Here is a 22861-nt window from a genome sequence, read left to right as displayed (position 1 = left end):
ACTGGAATTTGGCGAAAGGCTTGTTTTAACCATGAAGGCCTATCTCCATAAGCAACAATACTACAAGTCAGCTACAATATATACACCCCAACGGAGATCCTATTGATATGTTTTGTATATATACTGTATTTTATCATGGTGCAGGCTTAAACTTCATCGGAAGACACATCTGTTTGGTCAAATGATGGATTGTTTTGCATGGAGCAACTCTGTAATAGACTAGATGGATAGTACATCTCCGTAAGGTGTTATTTAACAATAGTGGCTGTGCAATGCTGGTCATAGATGTAATGACGGGATTGTCCAACATAATGATTGTTTGGATGAAAGGATTGTATCTTCCAGGAACCAAATGGCAGTCTACAAACCAGCAATTTGCAGCTGCAGTGGTGCTGCCTGATGGCACTGCATTATGTACAATGGCTAGCCATTACCTGGAGGCCTCAGAAACAGGAGAGGAGCTTCAGTTCCTTCTTCAGGGTCTTATAAATGGTTTGTAAAAAGGTGACAACATAAAAATCAGTTTAGTCTATATGGCCTTGTGAACAAGCATTGACAGAGCCATTCCTCAACTCGGGTGCTGTAAGCTACTTCCAGGGAGACGTTTCTGATAAAGTTTAGCTTCCACGCTATGACCTAGCTTGTGGAACATAATTTGGGGAATGGAAGCTTCCATCAAAGCCTAATTACATGTGCTCCTCTTGCTACAAATTCTGTTTATAAACTGACTAACAAGACGATGACACTGCCCTGAACGGGTTAACAGTGACTCAAGTATGCCGGGTTGCAGCTGTGAAACATGATATTGGGTGTATCTTTCTCAACCCCGTACTTTGGTGAATATTTATATACCTGTGTCATCATCAGCTGAAAATCCCCATGTGTGACCTACATGAGAAGCTCTAGAATGCAGATTCTGCAACTCTTAGAAATGAATTGCTAGCTTATGATGCACTTTATTTGCAAGCCACTTGAATGAAGGGTTCACATATTTTTGTCAATGTCCTATTGTCTCTTTATACCTGCACCTGAAATGACCACAATTGATCATGTGACTGGCCAAGCCAACCGTTGTATTAATAAAAAAAAAAAAACAACCACAACTGAAAATAGTCCTGCTGAAAAATACCAAGACAACTGGCAAACATTACAGGAATGGATCTTTGAATTAAAGGAGAACTATGGGGTTAGGGCTTTTCCCCATAGTCCTAAGGGTAACGGGAGGACACAAACTAGCATCCTCCGTCACCCAAAGCTCAGTATACCGCGAGCTACAGCTTATAGTATACTGAGACCGCCGCAGCCGGAACGGATCCTGACAATTCTGTCTGGATCCACCCAGCTGCGTGAGTGACAGCTGTACCCGCCCCCTCCCCCGTCCGTTCCGTCAGTCAGCGCTGGTGGATCGGGGAGGGTGTTGTGAGTGACAGTCACGGCTCTCTGCACGGATAGATCGAGAAGTGAGCGAGCGACGGTATGTGTTCGCTCACTTCCCGATCTACTGAGCCGACCTGCGACAGTTTCATTGTCACAGGTCGGCTCAGATTATGAGGCTGAGTGAAAATCACTCGCCTCATAATTCTCCTTTAAAAACTCAACTACCACCAACCTTTGTCTTGGCTGCACTATAACACTTCAAGGACATTTAAGAGTTGAGTACTTATGAAGTCCCCCATGGCACTGAGCCCCAGTAGAACCCTACTAACAAATGACAGAGGACCAAGCCCCAGGAGAACCCAACCAATCAATGGCAGGGGACAGAGACTCAGTAGAACCCAACTAATAACTGCCATGTGACCTAGCTCCAGGAGAACCCAACCAATAAAGAATATGGAACAGAGGCCCAGTACAACCTAACTAATACCTGACATGTGATCGAGCTCAAGAAAACCACCCCTTAGATGGCAGGGGAATGATCCTCTGTAGAACCCAACTAACAAATGTCATGTGGGCGAGCTCCAGAAGAACTCCACCATTAAATGGCAGGGGGCCCAATTAATTACTGACATGTAATCAAGGTCCGAGGGAACCCAACCAATAAATGACAGACGACAGAGCCCCAGTAGAACCCAAGTAATACCTGACATGTGATCAGGCTCCAGTAGAACCCAACTAGTAAATAACAGGGGATTGTGCCCTAGTAGAATACAGCAAAAACCTGATATTTAACTGCGCTCTAGGAGAACACAACCAATAAATAAATAAAATAGGGCTGAGCAGGAGAATCCCATTAACAACAAAAAGAGGACTGAGGCACAGGAAAACCCAACCAAAAACTGACAGGCAACAAGGCCCAGGAGAATCCAACCAATAACTGACAGGGGACTGAGCCCCGGGAAAACCCAACCAATAACTGACAGGGGACTGAGCCCCGGGAAAACCCAACCAATAACTGACAGGAGGTTTAAACCCTGAAAAACTCAACTAATAACTCACGGGGGACGGAACTCCAAAAGAACTTAACTGGAGGACTGAGCCCCAGAAGAACCCAACCAAAAACTGACAGGCAGCAAGGCCCAGGAGAACCCAATAATAACTCAGAGGGGGCTAGGCTCCAAAAGAACTTAACTGGAGGACTGAGCCCCAGAAGAACCCAACCAAAAACTGACAGGCAGCAAGGCCCAGGAGAACCCAACCAATAACTCAGGGGGGGCTAAGCTCCAGGAAAACCCAACAATTACCTGACAGGGGACTGAGCCCTGGGAAAACCCAAACAATAACTGACCTCCAAAAGAACTTAACTGGAGGACTGAGCCCCAGAAGAACCCAACCAATATCTTGCAAGGGACCGAGCCCCAGTAGAAGCCAACCAACAAATGGATAGGGACCGAGCCTAAGTACAGCCCAACTAATAACTGACAGGGGTCTGGGCCCCAGAGGAACTTATTTGTTACTGAGAGAGATTGAGAGCAGGGAGGCATGGTGGCATTTGTGAAAGAAGGGGTTTTGCCTGTAAACAAGCAAAAATAGGACAAGTAGGGTGGTAGACCACGGAAGGACTGTATGCTGCTAAATGATTTCTTCATTCTTTAGCCTGAAGAAAGGGAGAGGTTTCTGCTGTTAGTAGCAAGTTGTCAATAAGATGGGACAGGATGAGCTCAGAAATTGTTCTTGTATGATTTGTAATTGGCATCAATTCCCTGTTCTGATCATCATCATTAAATCTAATTCAGGATTAAAGATTTTCACCAATGAAAACCGCATGTCAAAAATAATCGACAGGTCCAGACACACAGGCAGCAGTGCCTATATAAGTTATATACCATTAAGATGGTAGTCGGCCACAGTGACCATTTGTGAAGAATGGGAGCCGGAGTGCAGAACAGGTGGTAGTGGTTTGCATTTCCCTCAAACTATTACTTTTTCTGGTTTTCGATAGACATACATCCTCCCTCACTATTTGTCCTGGTGACCATTACAACCAGGAAGCCAAAGCTGAGGAGACTCCGATGGTCTAGACCAGGGATAGGCAAACTCTGACCCTCCAGCTGTGGTGCAACTACAAATCCCATGTGGCATTGCAAGACTTTGACAGCCACAGGCATGGCTCCCAGAGACTCCCCTTGGCTTAGAAGTTGCTGCTCTGCTAGCTGCCTGACCTCATGCTGATACCTCAGGAACTTTGGTGTTTACTTCTGGTGGTATCAACAGGTATTTTCTGCACTTAGACAGATATAACAAAACACTTCCAATGGTTTTATTAACAGACCAAAGGTGCCACATAAGAGAAGTGATTTGTTAGGGTTTACATTCACTTCAACAACTGTTGAGGAAGCCGTGCAGGGAATATATTGTTTTCAATTATTCGGCCCATTCATAGACTGGCATTGTGAGATGGAGCAGTAAAGCAGATCCATTGTGTAACAGTGGAAAGCAGGAAGCAGCGTCTGAGCAGTGATCAAATATGGCTGCCCCCATGTATATTTATTACAGTGAGGCATTTAAAACAAGAAACAAAAACACAGAACAAATTATTTATATCACAGACATCCCAACTCTCCCGGGCTTTCCGGGAGTCTCCCGCTAATAGATAGCGGCTCCCGGACGCCCGCAAGAGAGACATTTTATCCCGGAAAGGATTTAAACCTTTCCGGGTCTGCTGCGTTTACTAGTTCTGTTGAGAATTAATAAAGTTTTTAGTTGTAAGGGGGATAAAGTGTTGTTGTTCGTGCCTGCAACGGTGGCTGGTCAGTGGGAGGGGTTTAGGCAAGGCAGGGCGGCCGGCGATTGGCTGGAGGCAGAGGTCCCTGAGCTAGCTCTGAAGACACCTTGTGATTTGAATGACAATGCCGGGGGGGCAGCCGATAGAAGACGCCTGTGGAGGGGGCAGGGAGGGTGAGTGGCACACTTCCTAATGTTGGCTGCTGGCTGAGCTGTGGAGAGGAACCCCCTGCCCTGCAATACATCTCACAGGAAGAGCACAGCCGCCTTTACACAATGCACAGGCAAGGTGCCTGTAACCATATGTCATGTCATGTTAATAATCACAAATAAAATAAAAACATAATTTAATTAATAATAACATAAACTAATAAAATGCTATAATATCTACTATGTGTGTGTACACACACACACACACACACTATATACATAGTAGATATCATAGCATTTTATTGTTATTACATTATTTTTATGTTATTATTGATTAAATAATGTTTTTATTTTATTTGTGATTATTAACATTAAATGCTGCTGCTGTCAATCAGCAGAGGTGAACCTGAGGTGCTCCTCTGCTGATTGACAGCAGCAGTAGGTGGGTACAACAGCGAGCCTGCTATTGCAATTTGAAATGACCAATAGCAGCCTAGCTATTCATTTCCCTGCTATCAAGTTGTTGTTTTTTTTTATTCTGACAGTGGCCGCTGTCAAAATAAAAAAAACAGAGACGGCACCTCCCTGAAATGAGAAGGATGCCTCCCTGAAATAAGGTTTTGCAGGTTGGGATGTCTGATATCAAGATGACCTAGTATATAGGTGTGTCTAAAATTGAAAAGTCTAGACATTGCCTTTCAGATACTGCCTATGTAGTTGAAACTTGAAGGTATCATTTGGGAAACAAGGAAGTTTTGGGAGCCATGTGATTTCGGATAAGTGGGCGGCAGGTGACAGATTTACACAATGCTCTCCAGGAGGGAATATTGCGCTGGTTGTTTCTGGTGACTCAGCTCTCATCTGATCCACCCAGCGCCTCTTCCACTCTTGTTTATCCTCCTCAGTCTTCCCATTCACCGGAGAGAGACGAGGGAGATTCACACAGCTGGATGTGCATCCCAAAACACCGGAAAGGTAGACGAGGGCAGGGTGTCGTTCCCGCTGGCGCTTTTCCCTGATGCATGCTTTCAAATGCGTGTCTAATCCACCAGCTTGTCCATGCGTGACACATGGCTGTAAATTTTTTATAACATGTACATCACATTGAAAGCTTAAGTATCGGTATTAAGCGTCACTAATCCCACTCTTCAGGGATCAAAGATTTAAAGTGTTCCTTTCATTTTATGGCAAACAATACGCTACGGAAAGTGGGAGAGGAAAGACGGGTCACCGGGCTTGGTTTTTTTCCGTTGTGAAGGTTTTTAAAGAAGATCTCCGGCGGGTATTCAAATGAACCCTTGAAGTGGCGCTCCCCCCGCACTGCAAGGGTCAGGTGCTCACTTTGGTGTAGGAGCGACAATAAAGAAGATATACTGACCCGATCCTCTGTCCTGTGGCAGTGACCGCTCACTAGACATGTGCACGGCAAAAACATTTCCATTCGTTTCTTCAAAGAAAACATATTTTTCTGCTGTTTCGGAGGCAACGCGCCTCCAAATCCAGAACCGCACACTGAAAATCCAGAACAAGCGGCCGATATGGCCGCCACTCGTTCAGCGTGTGACGTCACACTGGAAATGCAGAACGAGCGGCGGCCATGTTGGCTGCCGCCGCGTTCTGCGCTTGCCATCGTTGAGTTTATCTTGGTATACATGAAGATGGTGGCGCCCATACGTTCGGGCGCCGACATATTTGTGTATACCAAGATAAACTCAAAAATGGCCGCGCCTACGCAGAACTTGCTGGCGGCCAGTATGGCAAACGAATTTACATATGCCAGGATATAGTTTTAGTATATTCGCGCATATGATACATTTGTTATTTCGGATTCGGACGGACCGCCAATTCAACGGAATTTTCAGCGTTCTCAAATCCAATGTCAAATCTCAAACCTGCATTAGACCTGATGACGCCACGGGTCCTTAGACCGCTGAAGCCCAGGGAGGAAGAATCTTTGGGGACCGGTCTAGCAGCCAGTCAGGACCGAGGATCAGACTAGCATTTCTTCTTTATTTTCATATCTAGACCAAGGCAAGCACACGCAAGGGTGGATTTGAATACATCGTGGAGTTCTTCTTTAAGTTTAATTTTTTGGTTGGGTTAGCCTTAGGCTGGGTTCACACCTGGGCGTTTTTCCGTGCTTTCGTACTCGCGGAAAAACGCTCAAACAGGGAAATGCCATTATTTTCAATGTGCATGGTTCCCATCTGGGCGGTTTCCCCGAACGCGTGGGAAACCGCCCTACGCCCAAAGAAGTACATGTACTTCTTTGGGGCGTTTTGGTCGGGCGTTTCCATTGGGATACAGCCAAGTAGCCCTCGGAAACGCGTGTTTTTCCGCACGTTATGTTTTACCGCGAATCGCGGTAAAAAAAACACGCGAAAAACGTGCATATGCAATACGCCTAGGTGTGAACCCAGCCTTAAAGTGACATTAAACCCTCAGATTTTTTAACCTAAAACAATACTGTAATGTGTGCCTTACTGTAACCCATGGTTGTTTCCCTTCTCTTTGCTGCTCTTCCTTTTAAATCCGTATCTCTTCTCATGCTGGGGGAGGACTTCTGTTTTGCAGCAGACTGCCTTGTCTCAGGAATGGATACATGGTGTCTGTGTGTTGGTTTGAAACCTGAGCCAGCACTACAGGAAGAGGCCCTCAGCTACAAATGGAAGTCCTCCCCCAGCATGAGAAGACATGAGGATTTAAAAGGAAGAGCAGCAAAGAGAAGGGAAACTACCATGGATTACAGTGAGGCACACATTACAGTATTGGTTTATGTTAAAAAATCTGAGGGTTTAATGTCACTTAAAAGCTAAAGTGTATCTACCCCCAAAAATAAAACTGTGGTACACTGCAGCTTGCCAGTCCTTAGATGTGGTGGCTGCACTACTTCTAGCTTTTCAGGCTTGTGGTTCTTTTATTTTCACCTGGTGATCCTGCCAGTAACACACTCCCCTGTCCTAGGGATACCTTCGTACTTCCTCTGACAATGGTCACCAGGACAAAGACTGATGGAGAATCTATCTCTATCCAAAACTTGAAGGAATAATACTTTAAGAGGAAGGTAAACCACTACGGGGCTCTGGTGTTTGATAATGATATGCACACTCAGGAGCTTGGAGACATCATGAGAAATCAGCGTGAGTCCAGGCAGTTAGCAGGGCAGAAACTTCCAGACCATGGGGATCTTCTCTGCTCTGGCTTCCGGGTGACAATGGGCACCATGAGAGATAGTGAGGAAGGAGATGTATCTCTATCCAAAACTAGAAAAAGTAATACTTGAAGGGAAATGGAAACCAATACTGGGCTCTGTTATTTGATACTGTACTGCACACTCAGGAGCTTGGAGACATCATCAGTTATCAGCGTTGAGCTCAGGCAGTTAGCAGGGCAGCAACTTCCAGACCAGAGGGATTCTCCAAGTTCTGGCTTTGTCATCAGACTAAAGTAACTAAGCTACATAAGGGATTACATCTCTGATACGTAAATCTGCACAAATATAATTATATAAGAATTCAAATTGAGATAATTGCTTTAAATATACCTGTGCCCCGCCCCCTTCTTGTGATGCATGTTAGCACACACACCCATCTGCATTCCAGAACATCCTAGGGACCCCTAAACCGAGCCGTCTAAAACACTTATAGTGAATTCCAGTAGAAGTCAGCACCCCCATCCCCCCATGCTTCACAGTTGGTCAGTAAGGCTGAGTTTCATATTGATAGGTTAGTCATTAGGTGTGGGATGGGGGTGGAAGTGAAAGTTGGTATTTGCATATAAGAGCTTCCCGGGTTTTTGGGGCTTTTTGGTGCTTTGTATGGTACACCCAGGGAGTAGCACGTTTTATGTTCGCCTTACTGAATGGTATTTGAAGCAAGGCACAGAATTCCCCTTCAGGCGGACCTGAGTTATAGAACTAAAGATCTGTTCTAGGGAACGTCTAACAATATTCATTGTGCTTAAGCAGTGCCCTGAAAAATGTACCTTTTTGTCTGAAATTCCTCCTGAGAAATGGCGGTGTGCCTCCTGTGCCGTCAGCCTCCTAGCTGTATATCTGCAGCATGAGATCTCAGGCACCGCTGCCTCTGACCGCTAGTCCCAGGCGATTTGGTGATGTCACTACAGTGTTCTCGGAAAGGAGAGACAGCCAAAAGAGAGAGGAGAGACAGCTAGCAGAGAGAGAGGAGAGACAGCCAGGAGAGAGAGAGGAGAGACAGCCAGCAAAGAGAGAGGAGAGACAGCTAGGGCAGAGAGCGAGGGAAGATAGTGAGGAAAGACAGCCTGGGCAGAGAGCAAGGAGAGACAGCCAGGGCAGAGAGCGAGGAGAGACAGCCAGGGCAGAGAGCGAGGAGAGACAGCCAGGGGAGAGAGCGAGGAGACAGCCAGGGGAGAGAGCGAGGAGAGACAGCCAGGGGCGAGGGGAGAGAGCGAGGAGAGACAGCCAGGGGAGAGAGTGAGGAGACAGCCAGGGGAGAGAGCGAGGAGAGACAGCCAGGGGAGAGAGTGAGGAGACAGCCAGGGAAGAGAGCAAGGACAGACAGCCAGAGGAGAGAGCAAGGAGAGACATTCAGGGGAGAGAGTGAGGAGAGACAGCCAGGAGAGAGAGAGGAGAGACAGCTAGGAGAGCGAGGAGAGATAGCCCGGGGAGAGAGCGAGGAGAGAAGGCCAGGGGAGAGAGTGAGGAGAGACAGCCAGGAGAGAGAGCAAGGAGAGACAGCCAGGAGAGATAGCCCGGGGAGAGAGCGAGGAGACAGCCATGGGGAGAGAGCAAGGAGAGAAGGCCAGGGGAGAGAGTGAGGAGAGACAGCCAGGGGAGAGCGCGAGGAGAGACAGCCAGGGGAGAAAGTGAGGACAGCCTGAAGAGAGAGCGAGGAGAGACAGCCAGGGGGGAGAGTGAGGGGAGACAGCCAGGGGAGAGAGTGAGGAGAGACAGCCAGGGGAGAGAGCGAGGAGAGACAGCCAGGGGAGAGAGCGAGGAGAGACAGCCAGGGGAGAAAGTGAGGAGAGACAGCCTGAAGAGAGAGCGAGGAGAGACAGCCAGGGGAGAGAGTGAGGAGAGACAGCCAGGGGAGAGAGTGAGGAGAGACCGCCAGAAGAAAGAACAACGAAGGTGTTTTTTGTCATTGGTAGATCTCATTGAGCTCGCCATTTGAAAAGTAGATTTTAACACAAAAAAATGGTGGGCCCCCTGCTATAAATCTTTCATTGTCTGGCCGTCCAGCTGTTGTGGAACTACAAGTCCCATGAGGCATTGCAAGACTACAGGCATGACTCCCAGAGGCATGTTGGATTTTGTAGTTAAAGCACAGATGGAGGGCCGGAGTTGCCTACCTCCGATGAAGACTGTTGATGGGCGCTGCCGTCTTGGGTGTGATGTCACCAGCCCCAGCAAGCTCTATAGTATTCCCCTTCAGTCCTCCCCAACAGCTACATAAAAGGGAATGAAGGGAGTTGGAGGGAGGGGCAGAGGAGCTGGGCTAGCACAGACAGTGATTGGACACTTCTAGAAGTGGAAAGGGCTATGACATGCAAGGAGGGAAGGGGCTTGTTGACTTGCAATGTGCCTATAGACTATAGCTAGAAACTTTGACTCTTCTTGGAGCAGTCACATTTTCTAGCAAATCTAAAGGCACATTGCAAGTACATAGAAAGTCATTTACGGTAAGGAAAAACTCTTGTTAATGCAAGCCATGCCTCCTTTAGCAATGAAGTACCTCCCCTTACTGGTAAGCTCCACCCACTTTTGTTTGGTCACTGCCATTACAGAACAAGGAAAATCTAAATGACACCTGATTTGTACCGGAACCCCGGCACTCTATTCTTAGCTATCAGGGTATCATTTACATAATAATAATGCAGCCAAATCACCACGATGAATCCTTAGCGGGACCAGATGAAGTCATTTTCATGGATCTCCAGCATATGACGAGTATACATATCTCTCTTGCATACATTTCAAACCTCTGCGCCGCGTATGCAATAACTCGGTGAATGTTTCTGCTGACTAAGTAAAGGAAGAGGACTGGTCGCTGGGATGCCATGTCAGGACTGAGCTGGCATCAGAGAACGTGGGTGGTCAGAGAGGGTTGGGGTTGCACAATGCCGGTATTTTAGCGTTGTATTTTGTCAGTGAGTCAGACTTGTGGCTCATGTTCCCACCAGCAAGGGGCGAGTTGACAATCCGACATGACTGAACAAGAATTTGGATGGTTAAGCAGTGAAAGACGTGAAGTTTTGATAGTAAGTTTGGGATGACCCGTCTGAAGTCACAAAGAACCTTTTTGCTCTTCAGCTGTAGAGGAAATACTAGACCTATCATCGGTACGACTAAAAGCTTCATCTCAAAACCCTTGTGTGAAATGACATGGGCCCCTGCCAAGGTCATGACCATACCCTCCAGATGTCCAGAGTCTTCTGGACCACCCTCATTTTTCCCCTATAGAGTGGCTGAAAGACCTGCCGGCCCCCCAGGAGCACAGCCCAATCTTGCCAGAACTTTGATTCCTGCCCCTATGTCTCAAGCCCCCCTCATAGCTCAAACTTTTCAATGGTCCTGATCAACCTTATCAGCACGCTCCTGCTCTTCAGCTTCTGGTTGTTTTGTATCCTCAATGGTTCCAGTACACAAATATCAATCTGGCTTCCTATGTTGACAGCCTGAAGAGAGAGCGAGGAGAGACAGCCAGGGGAGAGAGTGAGGAGAGACAGCCAGGGGAGAGAGTGAGGAGAGACAGCCAGGGGAGAGAGCGAGGAGAGACAGCCAGGGGAGAGAGCGAGGAGAGACAGCCAGGGGAGAAAGTGAGGAGAGACAGCCTGAAGAGAGAGCGAGGAGAGACAGCCAGGGGAGAGAGTGAGGAGAGACAGCCAGGGGAGAGAGTGAGGAGAGACCGCCAGAAGAAAGAACAACGAAGGTGTTTTTTGTCATTGGTAGATCTCATTGAGCTCGCCATTTGAAAAGTAGATTTTAACACAAAAAAATGGTGGGCCCCCTGCTATAAATCTTTCATTGTCTGGCCGTCCAGCTGTTGTGGAACTACAAGTCCCATGAGGCATTGCAAGACTACAGGCATGACTCCCAGAGGCATGTTGGATTTTGTAGTTAAAGCACAGATGGAGGGCCGGAGTTGCCTACCTCCGATGAAGACTGTTGATGGGCGCTGCCGTCTTGGGTGTGATGTCACCAGCCCCAGCAAGCTCTATAGTATTCCCCTTCAGTCCTCCCCAACAGCTACATAAAAGGGAATGAAGGGAGTTGGAGGGAGGGGCAGAGGAGCTGGGCTAGCACAGACAGTGATTGGACACTTCTAGAAGTGGAAAGGGCTATGACATGCAAGGAGGGAAGGGGCTTGTTGACTTGCAATGTGCCTATAGACTATAGCTAGAAACTTTGACTCTTCTTGGAGCAGTCACATTTTCTAGCAAATCTAAAGGCACATTGCAAGTACATAGAAAGTCATTTACGGTAAGGAAAAACTCTTGTTAATGCAAGCCATGCCTCCTTTAGCAATGAAGTACCTCCCCTTACTGGTAAGCTCCACCCACTTTTGTTTGGTCACTGCCATTACAGAACAAGGAAAATCTAAATGACACCTGATTTGTACCGGAACCCCGGCACTCTATTCTTAGCTATCAGGGTATCATTTACATAATAATAATGCAGCCAAATCACCACGATGAATCCTTAGCGGGACCAGATGAAGTCATTTTCATGGATCTCCAGCATATGACGAGTATACATATCTCTCTTGCATACATTTCAAACCTCTGCGCCGCGTATGCAATAACTCGGTGAATGTTTCTGCTGACTAAGTAAAGGAAGAGGACTGGTCGCTGGGATGCCATGTCAGGACTGAGCTGGCATCAGAGAACGTGGGTGGTCAGAGAGGGTTGGGGTTGCACAATGCCGGTATTTTAGCGTTGTATTTTGTCAGTGAGTCAGACTTGTGGCTCATGTTCCCACCAGCAAGGGGCGAGTTGACAATCCGACATGACTGAACAAGAATTTGGATGGTTAAGCAGTGAAAGACGTGAAGTTTTGATAGTAAGTTTGGGATGACCCGTCTGAAGTCACAAAGAACCTTTTTGCTCTTCAGCTGTAGAGGAAATACTAGACCTATCATCGGTACGACTAAAAGCTTCATCTCAAAACCCTTGTGTGAAATGACATGGGCCCCTGCCAAGGTCATGACCATACCCTCCAGATGTCCAGAGTCTTCTGGACCACCCTCATTTTTCCCCTATAGAGTGGCTGAAAGACCTGCCGGCCCCCCAGGAGCACAGCCCAATCTTGCCAGAACTTTGATTCCTGCCCCTATGTCTCAAGCCCCCCTCATAGCTCAAACTTTTCAATGGTCCTGATCAACCTTATCAGCACGCTCCTGCTCTTCAGCTTCTGGTTGTTTTGTATCCTCAATGGTTCCAGTACACAAATATCAATCTGGCTTCCTATGTCGAGAGTCCAGCCACGTCACCTCCCGACCCTTACTGGCCCCACACTGATTGGGGGGCTTCACTGGCCAATATTATGGTGATGCCAAACTCGGTTCCAGTACACAAATATCAATCTGGCTTCCTATGTCGAGAGTCCAGCCACGTCACCTCCCGACCCTTACTGGCCCCACACTGATTGGGGGGCTTCACTGGCCAATATTATGGTGATGCCAAACTCGGTTCCAGTACACAAATATCAATCTGGCTTCCTATGTCGAGAGTCCAGCCACGTCACCTCCTGACCCTTACTGGCCCCACACTGATTAGGGGGCTTCACTGGCTAATAATATAGTGACACCAAACCCAGTACATGAATATAAATCTGGCATCCTAAGATGAGAGTCCAGCCACGTTACCCCCTGACCCATAGCTTTACTGGTCCATCTCTGTGATTGGGGGGCTTCACTGGCCAATAATATGGTGACACCAAACCTGGTTCCAGTACACAAATATCTATCTGGCATCCTAGGTTGAGAGTCCAGCCATATCACCACCTAAACCTTACTGGCCCATCACTGTGATGGAGGGGCATCACTGGCCAACAATATAGTGACACCAAACCCTTTCACAGCTGCTACATATACAGGACAGAGCTCAGTTGTGCTGGGTGGGGTTTAATTGGCACAGAAGTCAGCATCAGACAGGATCACCACCAAATTTTTGTGTAATATTCCAGATCATATAACCTACTTCCTCTGAGCCCAGCTCGTGCTGGACACATCCCCAGCACCTGACTGGACAGTGAAAGTAGAAGCAGCGCATGCGATAAGCTCATTTCTCTGTCACACTGCTCTTTCCTCCTATCAGCATGTTTCTTGTCAGCACATGAACTGATAGGCTCCTTGTGCTACTTCTCCCTCTCGCAGTCCCATCAGGGACTGCAAGAGGCTGATACCTTACTAGCATAGAAAAGGGAGAAGGAAGGAGGAGAGGGGAGTATGCCCTCATTCACATGAGTAACGGCCGGCCCATACAGCTCCGTGCTGCGTGCGGGGCCGTATTGGGCCACTCCCGGGCAGGACAGGTGCTGTGTGTGATTAGTACGCAGCCCCTGTTCTTCTCTATGTGAGTATGTAGCCGTACGCCCCCACATGCGTGCAGTTGCGGGTGTCCGTACTCGTACGCTGACAGGATGGATCCTGTCTGCGCCTGAGCCGGGACACCCGCACCCGTATGGCCGTGCAGTTTGGGTGAGCGTAGGGGCGGCGTACGGCTGTGTACTCACATAGAGAAGAACAGGGGCTGCTTACTAATCACACACAGCACCTGTCCTGCCCGGGAGTGGCCCAATACGGCCCCGCACGCAGCGCGGAGCTGTATTCATGTGAATGAGGCCTAAGGGAGGGAAGCGGCTTTCCTTGCTCTGTGTGTTCGTGGAGACACACACAGCATACCAGCACACACAAGGGTGGCTCCATAGGACCCTGCAAGGGAAAATATCCTTTTGGCTTTATTATCACTGTGCAAGATTTGATTGATTGGGTTTACATCGAATTGAAAGTGAATCTGATAAGCATGTGAAAGCAGCCCAGACTTTCACTCTGGAAATGAATATGCAGATATTTCCTGTTTATTTGGAAAGAAATAAAAAACTCCCATACTCTTTAATATTCATTGCAGCTTCATGAATTCGGCCCATCGTTTCCTGTACAATGACAGGTGCCCTTTACCAGAACCCTTCCCTTCCACGTGCCCTCCCCAGCAAATGGCATTATCGCACCCAGCAATGTCCACCCCGGCGCGGCTATAATTACATCCCAATTACAATCAGAAGGGTGCGATGAGCGATCTCTGAAGCCCTGGAGAGGAGCGGCTTGTCCGTCCAGACGGTGAGTCACATGACAACCGCAAATAGAATTCACATTAACGATGAATCAGATTCCCACAGACAGACGACGGTCACCAGACCGCGCAGCCAGCCAAGGGTTAAATGTCATGATTATACCCGGGAGGAATTCTACAGGTGATACGAGAAAGAGACGCGGCGGCCTCGCATTCCTCAGGGATCGGGGACAACGCAAAACGCTCCCTTTTATACCGTAAACTCTTCTCTTCCAGAATGACTACATATCGCTAAAGCCGAATCTTTCATTTTAGGCCCCATTCACACTGAGCGATTTATCGCGCGGTATTGCGGATATTTACCGCGCGATATCGCTCTCCAATGCATGGCAATGGGGCTCTGTTCGTCGCTGTCGCGGGTCGCTACAACAGGACCCTTTTTGGAGCGGATTTCGGCGCGATTCTACTGCAATTCAATGCAACCAGTTGCACGATGTCGCGCGATATGGCGCAAAATGCTAATCGCGCGACAAACGCGCGATTTGCGATACGCTCAGTGTGAATGGGGCATAAAGGTTCTGGAGAGCAGGGAAGGGTGAGAACCTCTAAAGGTGGCCATACACGCTACAACCCTTGCAAGACTTTTATCTTGCGAGGGTTGTAAAGTAATTTAAAAAACGTACGATCTGCCCATCTTGGAAAGGCAGATCGTACTTGCGATCATCGCAAGCCGCCGCCCCCCTGAGGGGCGGGCTTCCGATGACTGCAATGCAGAATGGGCGCTAACCCGCCGAGATTCGTACGATTCTCGGCGGGTTTTCCAGCCTGCTTGTGCGATCGTACAATAGAAACGGTCGCACGCCTTCCACACACTTTGCGATTATCGTACGATCGCGGGATTTCCGGCGATTATCGTACGATAACCGTACAGTGTATGGGCACCTTCAGAGTTTGTTTTTTTGAATCTTTGTAACTTTATGTATCTTATCGGGGGAAACACACTTCCTGTTTTGGAGGCACAAGAGGAAGTGAGTAGAAATCTCTTTAGAGTATCTAAGGTCAAAAAGTAGATAGAGATCTGTGTCTCTATATTGAGTTTGAGGAGGGAGCATGGAGACGGCTTCCCTGCTAATCGGGTCATTACGCGCCTCCCTGCTTCCTTAATGGGACTTCCGGTATCGGTATTGGGTATCGGTGAGTACCAGGAAAAAATATCGGTACTTGTACTCGCATCCCTACTTATACCAGGAGAGGAGATGCTGGGACTTTACAACTCCTTTAAGGAAATCCCACTTTAGCTGTCATTGATACGAGTGTCCCCAGTGTAAGACTGTCCCTGTTCAGGTGACAACTCAAAATGTTTTTTGATCATTTCAGTCCTTATGGCCATACATCTCATTGGGCAGATTTCCACTTCCTTCCTGTCCAGTAGACACAACAGGAAGTGAGAGGAAGTCTTTAAAAGTGAGGGAAATCCTGAAACATGTTGGGGCACGAGTGTCCCCATTGGGAGATTTCCCCTCTATTCCTGTTCAGCTGGCAACTCATAATTTTTGATCATTTTAAGCCCCTGTGACAAGTGCCACTGGGACAGATAGGCCCTATGTGCCCACCCAAGGGTATAACTCCCCTTTGGGTGGTCACATGGGGCAATACGATTCTAACAGGGGTTCTAGCCCATTCCGACTCCATCCAAAAGTTAAAAAAAGAGTTTTGTCGAGTACTTCTGTCTAAAGCCAAGCTTGTTTTTTGGTGAGTGGGAGGGGTGGCCTCTCTGCAGAGGTCGGACACGCCCCCTGCTGATTGGAGAACTCTAGCTCTGACTCAGCAGGGGGCGTGTCCGACCCCTGCAGAGAGACCTATGCTTCCACACACAGAACAAGGGGAGGTGAAACCTTGCAGCACCCGAAACATGTTGGTTTGTCTTCTTTGGACTTCTGCAATGAAGGAAATATAATTGGACTCTTGTTCTCCCTTCCCCCTTCTGTCTTCAAAAACAATTCAGCCTTCTAGTCCACAGGTAGGCAGGCTCCGGCCCGTCAGCTGCAATCCCATGAGGCATTGCAAGACTCTGACAGCTACAGACATGACTCCCAGAGGCAGATGCATGCTGGGACTTCACAGCTGGAGTTTGCCTGCTCTGGTCTATACTTCTCTCCTTATGGGTTCCTGATAGCTGGTTTGCTGGGCACCTCTAGTGGGCGGGTCTATTCCTGAGAGCCTATTTGATGTAACTTCGGGGTTTCCATGTTCATTAAAGTTATTTCATCTCTTTGTGGTTAGGTAATAATAACGTTCCGGCTCCATTCCATGCCGAGCGATCAGCTGTGCGCGTCTTTATTTATTGTTCTTGCGGTATCATTGTTGTTGGGTTGACGTGTTGGCTGTAATGTCATGTGATGCCATGTGATGCCATGTGATGTGAAGCTCAGGTATCTGCGTGCGCGCCTCTCTATTTACCTGAATGTGAACCACAGCCTGGAATTCACATGGAAGTCCCAGAACACGGCAACTGATTGTACAGGAAGCCATCAAATACAAGGTCATGTGGTATGTGCTACAAGGATGCTGGGGATGCCAAAACCACAAAAACTAACAGGCTTCTCCACCTCACTGCTGTGCTTTACTGAGCTGCCGTCACTCGCACCGAGACAGCAAGCAAGAGACTGTGGCTAGGCTTAGGGGGGTCATCTGGGAGAGTGAGGCCCACTTTAATCATCTGGGTCCTTGGACATTTTGGACCTGTCAGCAACTTTACAAATCTGCAGGAATCTATTCTCCACATTTTTCAAAAAGCTACTAAAAAACAGTTCCAGTCAAAGAGGCCCGGGGTGTGCAAGGCAATCTGGGAGAATTATCAAATCAGTCAGCTGCAGGCAGGAGGAAGCATTTCCTGAGTCTCCCCTTTCCCGGTGATCAGTCTGTTGCAGGCAGGAGGAAGCATTTCCTCGGTTTCCCCTCCCCCAGTGATCAGTCTGCTGCAGGCAGGAGGAAGCATTTCCTCGGTTTCCCCTCCCCCGGTGATCAGTCAGCTGCAGGCAGGAGGAAGCATTTCCTGAGTCTCCCCTTTCCCGGTGATCAGTCTGCTGCAGGCAGGAAGAAGCATTTCCTCAGTCTCCCCTCCCCCAGTGATCAGTCTGCAACATTGTAACTTCATAGTAGGTGGAATTGAGAGTAGGCAGCAGCAGGGGCTGTTCTATGTCAGACATTTGTGAACACTTTGTCTACGCTGATTAAATTCAAAAAACTTTAACCAGAGCCGGATACTGTCGCCGAGTTCTCACGTCTATTTCCAGCCCTGACAGAAGACAGTGCATATCCCTCTCTGCAGGACAGTACACGGCGGGACGCACGGTGTCAGGTTTGCACCGCGGTCGTGAAATCTACACCTCGCTTTCTCTAGGACAGGAATACAGTTATGAGGCTCCGCCGGTGTCACCCACATCCTGTGGCGGGCCGATCCATCCTTCCTCTGCAGTCATCAGCCTCCCCGTTCAGCCCGGCATAAGCTGACATGTTCTCAGGTAAGGGCTCAGAGCTGCGGTCTTCACCCGGCACGTCATCTGTTTACATGACACGGGACGGCGATTCTCACACAAGCTTTACCAGGGAGCCCGGAAGTTCTGAACACACGGATCGTGAACGGGTCACGGGTGGTACTCTATGTTTTTGGAAGTTTATAGAACAATCTTTTTGGGTTTTCTTTTCATGTCTTTATTTTAACAAATACGGAACCGATGGGAGGTGCGCTCAGGACGGTGCGCTTGTCGGCAGCTTCTGTCTAATTGACTGATGGAGAAGGTTGTGTCCCTGGTAGGGGGAGGGGGCGGTCCCTCCTCTGAGGCGGATAGCTGGGTGTGGTTATAATCGGGTCTCCTGGTATTCAGTAGATAACATGAAGGACGTCACATCAGAGTCCATCCAAAAAAAATCAACAAGATAAGAAAGTCAACACGTTTCGCGGGTTTCCTTTTATATCAGGGCGGCACCCCCCTCCTATGTAAGGACCGCACCCCCCTCCTATATCAGGGGCGCACACTCCCCCTCCTATATCAGGGCCGCACACTCCCCCTATATCAGGGCCGCACCCTCCCCCTATATCAGGGCCGCACACTCCTCCTATATCAGGGCCGCACACTCCCCCTATATCAGGGCCGCACCCTCCCCCTATATCAGGGCCGCACACTCCTCCTATATCAGGGCCGCACACTCCCCCTATATCAGGGCCGCACCCTCCCCCTATATCAGGGCCGCACACTCCTCCTATATCAGGGCCGCACACTCCCCCTATATCAGGGCCGCACCCTCCCCCTATATCAGGGCCGCACACTCCTCCTATATCAGGGCCGCACACTCCCCCTATATCAGGGCCGCACCCTCCCCCTATATCAGGGCCGCACACTCCTCCTATATCAGGGCCGCACACTCCCCCTATATCAGGGCCGCACCCTCCCCCTATATCAGGGCCGCACACTCCTCCTATATCAGGGCCGCACACTCCCCCTATATCAGGGCCGCACCCTCCCCCTATATCAGGGCCGCACACTCCTCCTATATCAGGGCCGCACACTCCCCCTATATCAGGGCCGCACCCTCCCCCTATATCAGGGCCGCACACTCCTCCTATATCAGGGCCGCACACTCCCCCTATATCAGGGCCGCACCCTCCCCCTATATCAGGGCCGCACACTCCTCCTATATCAGGGCCGCACACTCCCCCTATATCAGGGCCGCACCCTCCCCCTATATCAGGGCCGCACACTCCTCCTATATCAGGGCCGCACACTCCCCCTATATCAGGGCCGCACCCTCCCCCTATATCAGGGCCGCACACTCCTCCTATATCAGGGCCGCACACTCCCCCTATATCAGGGCCGCACCCTCCCCCTATATCAGGGCCGCACACTCCTCCTATATCAGGGCCGCACACTCCCCCTATATCAGGGCCGCACCCTCCCCCTATATCAGGGCCGCACACTCCTCCTATATCAGGGCGGCACACTCCCCCTATATCAGGGCCGCACACTCCCCCTATATCAGGGCCGCACACTCCCCCTATATCAGGGCCGCACACTCCCCCTATATCAGGGCCGCACACTCCCCCTATATCAGGGCCGCACACTCCCCCTATATCAGGGCCGCACACTCCCCCTATATCAGGGCCGCACACTCCCCCTATATCAGGGCCGCACACTCCCCCTATATCAGGGCCGCACACTCCCCCTATATCAGGGCCGCACACTCCTCCTATATCAGGGCCGCACACTCCCCCTATATCAGGGCCGCACACTCCCTCTATATAAAAGATACAATACAAATAGCATTCTTACTCCTCTGGGATTTTTCTCCTTATCCAGGCCTCAGGACAATCCTGTTCCTTTGCTGCCCCCTTATGGGTTTGTTTGGATCTGCAGGGGACCTCTGAGATCGGACGGCTAATCTCAGGAAAACAAGGAGCATGAGAGAGGCTTCATTTTATCACATAGAGGGCGTCTAACTGGGTCCAAGGGAAGAACTTCAAGCAAATAAACATGATCAATCCCCGTGCTTCTCCACATGTGTCAGGATGTCTGTGAAGGATCTCATTGATCCAAGTCATGAAATGGCCGGAAGACATCATAATCAAATGGACTTGTTCTGTCACATTAAAGACACTCCACCACCTGTCCCAGTGACTTCCTCCGCTCTGATAGGTGCCGGGAAGGTGGACCGGTATTTATAGACACACGGCTAACTAATCTAGGTCCGATTTGTGAACCCCATCCTCATACAGAACCCTTTTTTTTAATTACTCACCTTAAAGTTGAACTCTCTTTTTCCAACACTTGTAGGATGTCCTCTCCTTTGTGGAATCTGAAGACTCAATTCCCTGGAAACCTTCAGCTCTGCAATATAATCTTTTGAAGCTTCAGCCGCTATCTTAAGCCCACCTTCATTTCCTGTCTGAATGTATTCCTTCATTCATTAATCACTGCCCCCCCCCACCCCCCTCTCGTGTGTAGTGTCCTTGGCCTCCCTCTGACAGCTATTAGCTTTCTCTGCTATCAATCATTTTGCTCCCACTCGTTATATGAAAGAAGGCATCCCCGGCATCCCTTTAGACATGTCTGCAACCCTTCCACTGATCAGCCGAGTAGCAGCCTCGATGAATGTTCCAGCAGCCTCCTCGTGTGTCGCCTCCCTTCAGGTCCCGCGCAGCACTCCACAGCCTGCCAATGGTAGGTGGGCAGTCTCCCTCCCAGCCAATAGCAGCAGAAGTGGGCGGAGGGAGCTGCCGTGGCCGCTGAGGAGCCAGATCAGTGACACGGGCATTCGGGAAGGCAGCCGAACATGCTGTTCTCCTCGGCCGCTGAAGTAGCGTGTTAGCGCCGGCCCGACGGGGGCCGTTTTTAGAGGCAACAGAGAGGCCCGGGGGGCAATTGCCACCCTGCCCCCCGGCCCAGTCCGCCCCTGGCCGAGTGCACAGCACCCAGTAGGGAGTAGAAGTCACATCTAAAGTGATCCCAAAAGAGAGATAAAGAGATCTAGAAACATCTAAAAAGATCTTTCATATAATGTTTTTGAAAAAGATCTCAGGCAGGTTTACAGGACCCACCAAAGAGCAGCAGAAGACACAGTGATGACATCAATGGACACCACGGGAGGTATTTCTTGAAGGACAAAATGATTTGACTCACTGCATCTTGATCGGGTTCCTCAATGCGCCCCTACCCGCCAACTCCCCCCCGCCCCCATGGAGAATGGCAGACCTGCAGGCTGCAAAAAGGTGATCTTGGCGAGATCACTTTTACAAAACAAGCAGAGGCTTCCCCGCAGTACATTTACCCAAAGCAGGGCTAAATGTTGAAGACAACTACCCACCCGGCACCCAGAACTACATGTCCCGGGCATCAGGAGATGGGAATTCCACACCCCAGCTGCCCCTCTACTCCCTGCTGCCCCTTCCACAAGGCCTTGGTTGGCCTTGTGGAAAATCCAGCCCTGCATACAATACACTTCAATAGTGTCAGGAGTAAAGCTTATTTCAAGTCCAGATCATCAAGTCATCACCCAACTTCTGGATCTTCTTCCTCCAGCAGCTCAGGGAAAAGAAGTCTGCAGGGCTACGTCACATCCAAGACTAGAGGGGGGCATTGAGAAGACCAGGCACTCAGCCCGCAGATAGCCATCTGAGATGATTGGTCTTCTCAACAGGAAATGCTCAAGCTACAGTGAAAGGAGCTGGTGGTTGCTTGAAGAAGAACCCCAACCTTGAAGAAGTAATTAAAAAACAATGTTTCTTCATTTCCTGCCTGGACAGCAGCTTTCATTTTAAAAAAAACCCCATTCATATAGAATACAGAAGCAGTAAGTCTTACTTGACTGAGATGGAGAATTCCCCGGGAGAACTTTCACTATCACGGATCAGGAAGGCGCCCAGAAATCTCCTTTTCAGCAAAATTTCCTCCGCTACCTGCCTGGAGATCCGGCCGGCGTACCACCTACAACAAGTGATACAGAACATGTAAAAGATGACAAATCACAACACACTAAAATAAGAAGTCCACAAGGGTGCTTTGGGCCCTCCTGCATGTGATGTAAGTAAAGGGTTAGTGTGAAGTGTTAGGGTTCCTCCTTAGAAGACACGACGTGGGCTGGTTTTGTTGCACACTCCACTTGCAGGTCGGCACAGCGCTCTGAATTCCACCGTGTGCTCAGTACAAGTCGCGGTTTCTGTGGTTTCCTATCTGCTTCACTGAGTTCAGGGAAATAACCCAACACAACAGATGTCATCTCAGCTTCATCACCAGTGCTGGGAACAGGGGCACCTACAGCCCGAATCTATATCATAGACTCAGCTCCACCTTCCAGTACCAGTGCTGGGAACAGGGGCACCTACAGCCCAAATCTATATCATAGACTCAGCTCCACCTTCCAGTACCAGTGCTGGGAACAGGGGCACCTACAGCCCAAATCTATATCATAGACTCAGCTCCACCTTCCAGTACCAGTGCTGGGAACAGGGGCACCTACAGCCCAAATATATATCATAGACACAGCTCCACCTTCCAGTACCAGTGCTGGGAACAGGGGCACCTACAGCCCAAACCTATATTATAGACTCAGGTCCACCTTCCTGTACCAGTGCTGGGAACAGGGGCACCTACACCCCAATTCTATATCGTAGACTCAGCTCCACCTTCCAGTACCAGGAACAGGGGCACCTACAGCCCAAATCTATATCATAGACTCAGCTCCACCTTCCAGTACCAGTGCTGGGAACGAGGGCGCCCCACGG

General features: G+C 49.2%; 1 protein-coding gene across 1 annotated transcript in view; it reads right to left on the bottom strand.

The window, feature by feature from the left end:
• Positions 1–22861, bottom strand: part of GRAP (GRB2-related adaptor protein) — a 46699-nt gene that overhangs the window by 9060 nt on the left and 14778 nt on the right. Inside the window, exon 4 of the mRNA XM_018564681.1 lies at positions 21942–22064. Coding sequence (XP_018420183.1) covers positions 21942–22064 — 123 coding nt within the window. The remainder of the gene's footprint in view (positions 1–21941; positions 22065–22861) is intronic.

The sequence above is a fragment of the Nanorana parkeri genome, unplaced genomic scaffold (genome assembly GCF_000935625.1).
Source record: "Nanorana parkeri isolate BGI_ZX_2015 unplaced genomic scaffold, ASM93562v1 scaffold772, whole genome shotgun sequence".
Taxonomy (NCBI): domain Eukaryota; kingdom Metazoa; phylum Chordata; class Amphibia; order Anura; family Dicroglossidae; genus Nanorana; species Nanorana parkeri.
This window is presented reverse-complemented; position numbering and strand designations above follow the sequence as displayed.